General features: G+C 45.8%; 2 protein-coding genes across 2 annotated transcripts in view; one reads left to right on the top strand and one right to left on the bottom strand.

Moving 5' to 3' along the window:
* LOC123034683 (vomeronasal type-2 receptor 26-like) overlaps positions 1–351 on the top strand; it is a 9,619-nt gene extending 9,268 nt beyond the window's left edge. Inside the window, exon 6 of the mRNA XM_044452234.1 lies at positions 317–351. Within this exon, the coding sequence (XP_044308169.1) occupies positions 317–351 (35 nt within the window). The remainder of the gene's footprint in view (positions 1–316) is intronic.
* A 4,967-nt stretch (positions 352–5,318) lies between these two features.
* The window catches only part of LOC123034682 (vomeronasal type-2 receptor 26-like), a 10,727-nt gene continuing 10,093 nt past the window's right edge, over positions 5,319–5,952 (bottom strand). The window contains exon 5 of the mRNA XM_044452233.1: positions 5,319–5,323. Coding sequence (XP_044308168.1) covers positions 5,319–5,323 — 5 coding nt within the window. The remainder of the gene's footprint in view (positions 5,324–5,952) is intronic.

Below are 5,952 nucleotides of genomic sequence, written 5' to 3'. Positions count from 1 at the left end.
TGTTGGTTTAGAGAAAAGCCACCTTCTTAAAATTGGCAGACCCTGCAGAATAGGGAAGAGGTTGAACTTTTTTTTTTAGGTTGAAATTTTTTTATTTAAATAAAACCATACTACAAAAGTTACAAAAGGCACAAAACGTGCAATGTTTCAAAAATAAAAAAATACACCAACCAATATTTACAAGGTATCAAAATGCCAAATGTACACACATTTACAGGATTCCCAAACTTTACAAATCAAATTTACAGAAAGAATGTTCTACAGACTCTTCCTTGATAGGCTCATGCCATGCGTCTCACCAAAATTTTCCATGCAGGAACAGTATATGTACATTACGTGATCGGGGCATGAGCTCCACACAACCACGGCCACAATTTCCTCCACCGTCTGGGCAGCATCCTCCCTTTTTCCTCGTTGCTCAACCAAAAGATCTTCTCTTGGACAAATTTAACTGAGCCAGCCATGTTAGCCACTTTTCACATCTTTATCTCCCTGTGGTGTTGGAGCGACAGCGCCAACAGAACGTACAGATTAATCAGCCTAATTGTGGACCATGGTACAGTCCAGTACATCTCGGGAGCTGTGGTGTCTCTCCACCGCTGCTTCCTGGGCACCCTCCTCCTGGGTCCCTTCAATGGAGGAGTGGGTTCTGTGCCAGACACAACCGATTCCCAGTCCTGGGAGCCCAGGTACAGCCAGTCCAGCACTGCAGACACCGCTTTCCACGTGGCATGTGCCACGGGGCAATTGCTGACAAAGTGCCTCACCATCTCCTTTTGCGCCGTCCTGCTCGCGACAGCCCCGCTCTTTCACTGCAGTCTGGGGCAGGCCTGCGCCCACTCAGGAAGCCAGGGTCTGGTCCCTTGCAGGTCATACACCTGATGATACAGCCTCCACCTGATGTCCCACAGCCGGAACGGAACCCTCCTGTCGTGAAAATATTCTATCGGGTAAGTCTGTTCCCTCAAGTATTGAGAGAGGTTCTCCCTCCTCACATTCTTGACAACCTGTGGTCTGAAATAGGCCACCTCTAGCAGCTCTCTATACACCGCTTGTTTGATACTCCGCAGTCCCCCCCCCCCAGCTAGTACCAAACCATTCTGCTTGAGCAGGAATTCATTTGCCCAGTAAGAATATGCCCACTGAGGAAGTGACCTTAGTCCTTCTGCCAACTACTCATTCAGCTGCAGGAACTCCCATGTGACTGGAATTAAGTTCTTCTGGAAATGTCACCAAAGGAGGGGCTCTTTCACTCTGGATTCTGCTCTTCACACAGGCTGACTATTTCCATGCTCCTGGTAGGGAATTGTAACCCAGAATAATTGTCGACAACAGACTAAACATGAACCAATAATGTGATGCAACCACCAAAATGGGAAATTCAATTTTGGGACATATTAACAGAAGTATTACTTCCAAAGTACAAGTAGCAGTAGTTCCTCTATACTCCTCACTAAACAGCCTCTTGTGAAATAGTGCTTCCTGTTTTTGGTACCAAGATTTAAGAATAATTCAAAAAATTAGAAAGGGTTTGGAGGAGGACAACAAAAATTATCCAGGGTCTGGAAATACTGCCCTATGAGGAGAGACTGAGAGGACTGGGTATGTTCAGCCTTGAGAAGACAAGACTGAGGGTGGACATAGTATCACTGTATAAGTACCTCAAATGCTGTCAAAAAGAGGAAGAACAGGATCTCTTCTTGCTGATACCAAAGTGTAGCACATTGAAGAATCAATTAAAATTGCAACAACACAGACTCAGGTTAGATATCAGGAAAAACTTCCTTACTGTCAGAGCAATAACACAGTGGAACCAGCTGCCTGGAAAGGTGGTGGACATTCAAGGCAAAACTGGACAGCCATCTAAGTGGGATGGTGTTCTGCAACAGGAGTGGGTTGGACCAAAAGGCCTTCATGGCCCCTTCCAACTCAACTGTTCTATGATTCTATCAAACTTCCCCTTGATACAGGAGGGTGTAATAAATCCCATGCCCTGCTTGTGGGTTTCCTCAGGAGAACTTGGTTGGCCCTGAGTGAGCTTTGCTGAACTGGTCTGGTCCAGCAGGGCTTTTTTGTTTTTTCATCATATCTGTGGTTCACATGCATTGAAGCCAGAAATGGGGGGTAAAGCAAGGTTCTTCCCCCTTCATCATATTAGGGTAGAAATTGAACTCAAGGGGTGCGTGAAGGAGTCTATTTTTGTTTGCTTCTTGCACATTTTCTCCCTAAAGCTAGAGAAGGGCAGCATGCACCCAGCAGTTACAAACCTTCTAGAGGAAAGGGTACTCGATGTACTTTTTGCTTGTTGGCTTGCTTATATGAAATATATTACAGAATATTATTGTTAGGAAAGAAGACATCAAAATCATGAAAGATACCTTGACGCAGTCATCATTGCAAAAGAACATTGCAGCCAAGAAATCCTGCAGCCTTCTGAAAAAAAGTTAAGACTCAGAAGGGAATCATTGAAGGATTCAGTGTAAGGACATTTCACTGGTGACAAAGGGAAAGATTGCTCATACTAGTGTACAATGGTACTTAGGCACAGTTCATGACCAAATTGGGTTGCAAACAGAAATTTCAAAAAAATGTTGCCGCAGGTTGAAAGCTCAACATTGGGTGATGATGGTGAGTGCGCCCCTCTCCCTGCAAGTGCACACACAAGCGCACCTGTCTCCCTCTCCCAATGTGCCCGCAATCACACCTGTCTCCCCAGTGCACCTGTGAGTGCACCAGTCTCCCCCCACCCCTGAGCAGAATTGCGGTCATCTCCCCCCCGCCCCCACTCAGCCAGACATTTGCTGGATCATGAAGAAAGCTAGGGAGTTCAAGAAAAACATCTACTTCTGCTTCATTGTCTATGCTAAATCCTCTGATTGTGTGGATCACAACCAATTGTGGCAAGTTCTTAAAGGGATGGGAGTACCAGACCATCTTATTTGTCTCTTGAGAAACCTATATGCGGGTCAAGAAGCAACAGTGAAAACTGAACATGGAAACACTGATTGGTTCAAAATTGGGAAAGGAGTTCGGCAAGGCTGTACACTGTCGCCCTGCCTATCCAACTTATATGCAGAGCACATCATGAGAAAGGCGGGGCTAGATGAATCACCAGTTGGAATTAAGATTGCTGGGATATTTATTTATTTAACCTCAGATATTTATTTATTTATTTAAAACTTTTATATGCCATCCCCTCATGCCTTAGCATCTTGGGACGGCTTCCGACATAGAAGTAAGCCTATAATACAGTAACTGAAAATTATATCAAAACCAAAGCAAAAACAAAAAACATAAAAGCAACTGTTGATGATAAAATTGATTTTTAAAATAGCCATTAAATAAAAAGGTTTAACCTGGCAAAGAAAAGAATGTAGACATTCCATAACCTGGGTGCCACCGCAGAGATATGCAGATGATACCACTCTAATGGCAGAAAGTGAAGAGGAACTAAACAGTCTCTTGATGCGGGTGAAAGGGGAGAGCGCGAAAGTTGACTTGAAAACCAACATTAAGAAAACTAAGATCATGGCATCTGGTCCTCTCACTTCCTGGCAAATAGATGGGGAAGAAATGGAGGTAGTAACAGATTTTATTTTCCTGGACTCCCAGATCACCGCAGATGGAAACTGCAGCGAAGAAATTAAAAGACTCTTGCTCCTGGGGAGGAAAGCTATGGCAAATCTAGACAGCATCCTAAAAAGCAGAGACATCACCCTGCCAACAAAAGTGTGTATACTCAAGGCTATGGTTTTCCCAGTTGCAATGTATGGCTTTGAATGCTGGACCATAAGGAAGGCTGAGCGTCAAAGGATTGAGGCCTTTGAATTGTGGTGCTGGAGAAGGCTTCTGTGAGACCCTTTGACTGCAAGGAGATCAAACGAGTCAGTCCTAGAGGAGATCAACCCTGACTGCTCTTTAGAAGGCCATATCCTGAAGATGAAACTCAAATACTTTGGCCACCTACTCAGAAGGAAGGACTTACTGGAGAAGAGCCTAATGCTGGGAACAATTGACGGCAAGGATCCTTGCCTGCAGTAGTATATATGACGGTCAACTGAATTAAATTCACCCATTCCTGTCTGTTTAAGTTCACAGATTCCCAAAAAGTTGATGATTACTCTTGCCATCTAATGTTTGACCATTTCCAGCTTAGCTTTATTCACAGATCTTACATTCCAGCTTCCTATACAGTATAGTAATTTCAGCATTGGACTTTCCTTTCACAACCAGATACATCCACAACTGAGTGTCCTTTTGGCTTTGACCCTGCCACTTTGCTCTTTCTGGTGCTACTTGCACTAGCCCTCCCCTCTTCTACTTTAGCACATTGGACACTTTCAGACCTGAGGGGCTCATATTTTGGCAACATATCATTTAGCCTTTTCATACAACCTTTTGATAAATAAGGGTTGCATGGCAAGGATACTGGAACGGGTTGCCATTCCCTTCTCCTGGGGAACACCTTTTGTCAAGGTTCTCTGCTATGACCTGTCCATATTGGGTGCCCCTGTGTGGCATTGCTCATAGTTACATTGTGCTAGGGAAGCTCCTTCACCATGGGGATGCAGTGATCCATGAAGACATGCAAATATAAAAGAAGCCCTGCTGGTCCAGACAACATGACCACTGTTCACTTGGTTTGTGCTCGAGAGCGGCGCCTCCCTCTGTAAGGGTGCGGACCCGATTGTATGGGTCCGCCCCCAGAGCCGGATGGATCCGGATGGATTCCTGAAGGCCCTGGGGGAGTTTCTGGCTGACAAGACTGGTGCTCCTGTCGAGGCTCTGGTCGAACTGTGGAATGGGGAGATGACCAGGGCTGTTGACACAATGGCTCCTAAGCATCCTTTCCCGCCGGGCAGAGCCCACTCTTCCCCCGGTATAGACCTGAACTGCGGGCGATGAAGCAGGCTGGGAGACGGTGTGACCTTTCTGACCTGAGTGCCCATGAATGGCAGAGGTCATAGCTTCATTTCATTGTGCAAGACCCTTCACCACAACATGGCAGTGATCCATGAAGGGGATAAAGAAATACAGATGGAATAGAAGTCCTGCTGGAGAAGACCAATTCACCACTGCTCACTTGGGGCCAAATTCTGACCCTCAGTAAAACCACAAGCAGGACATTTGATTATTTGCACCCTCCTGTGTCAACGGGAGCTTTCATGAATCAAGCATCATGAGGGCATCCCTCCCCATTCTCCCATTCCTGCAAGTGGAAACAAAATCTTTTCAATCACAGCCTTTTATTGGAGTTCAGCAAGTTTGCAGGTAGTTTAAATTAAAGTAAAAATTCCCTACCTGGATAGAGGAGAGGATCAGCCTATGTGAAGCACACAACACAGAGTGAAAGAACCCCTCCCTTGGTGGCTTTTCTGACTTCCTGACACAATCATGAGGGTTTCTGCTGCTGGAGGAGCAGTTGGCAGGAAAGCCTAATGTCACTTACTCTGTGGGCTGATTTAGCCTGTTGTCCGCTTACTGGGTGTTTGAATTCCAGCTCCTCCATCACTCCTCCCTGTTCTGCTGGACCTGTCTCCTTTCCCTGGATCGTTTCAACACATGCCATCCCACTGGGATGGTACAGCAAGGACAATGGTAGGAAGGGAAGTTGTAGTGGTCACCATCTGGAGAGTCAAAAATTGCCCACCCATGCCCTAATTCATAGTTTTTAGTTCACTTTGAAAAGGGTGCCCATTGGTTATAACAATGCAACTCTTTGCATCTCCTCAGGTAGATCAAATAAAATTTAGAGGACAGATTCACTGCCATGAGGAGGAGGTGTGCACACAGGTGCGCGCGCACACACACACACACACACACACACACCAGGGCTGCGCTTGCTTAGAATCAGAGAAGAGTTGGAAGGGCCATGAAGGCTATTCGGTCCAGCCCCCTGCTGCTGCAGGTTTCCAAGTTACACCATCTCAGATGGCTGTCCAGTTTTGCCTT

The sequence above is a fragment of the Varanus komodoensis genome, unplaced genomic scaffold (genome assembly GCF_004798865.1).
Source record: "Varanus komodoensis strain SLA01 unplaced genomic scaffold, ASM479886v1 scaffold708, whole genome shotgun sequence".
Lineage (NCBI taxonomy): Eukaryota > Metazoa > Chordata > Lepidosauria > Squamata > Varanidae > Varanus > Varanus komodoensis.
Note: the sequence above shows the minus strand (reverse complement) of the source record. Positions and strands in the feature narration are given on the sequence as shown.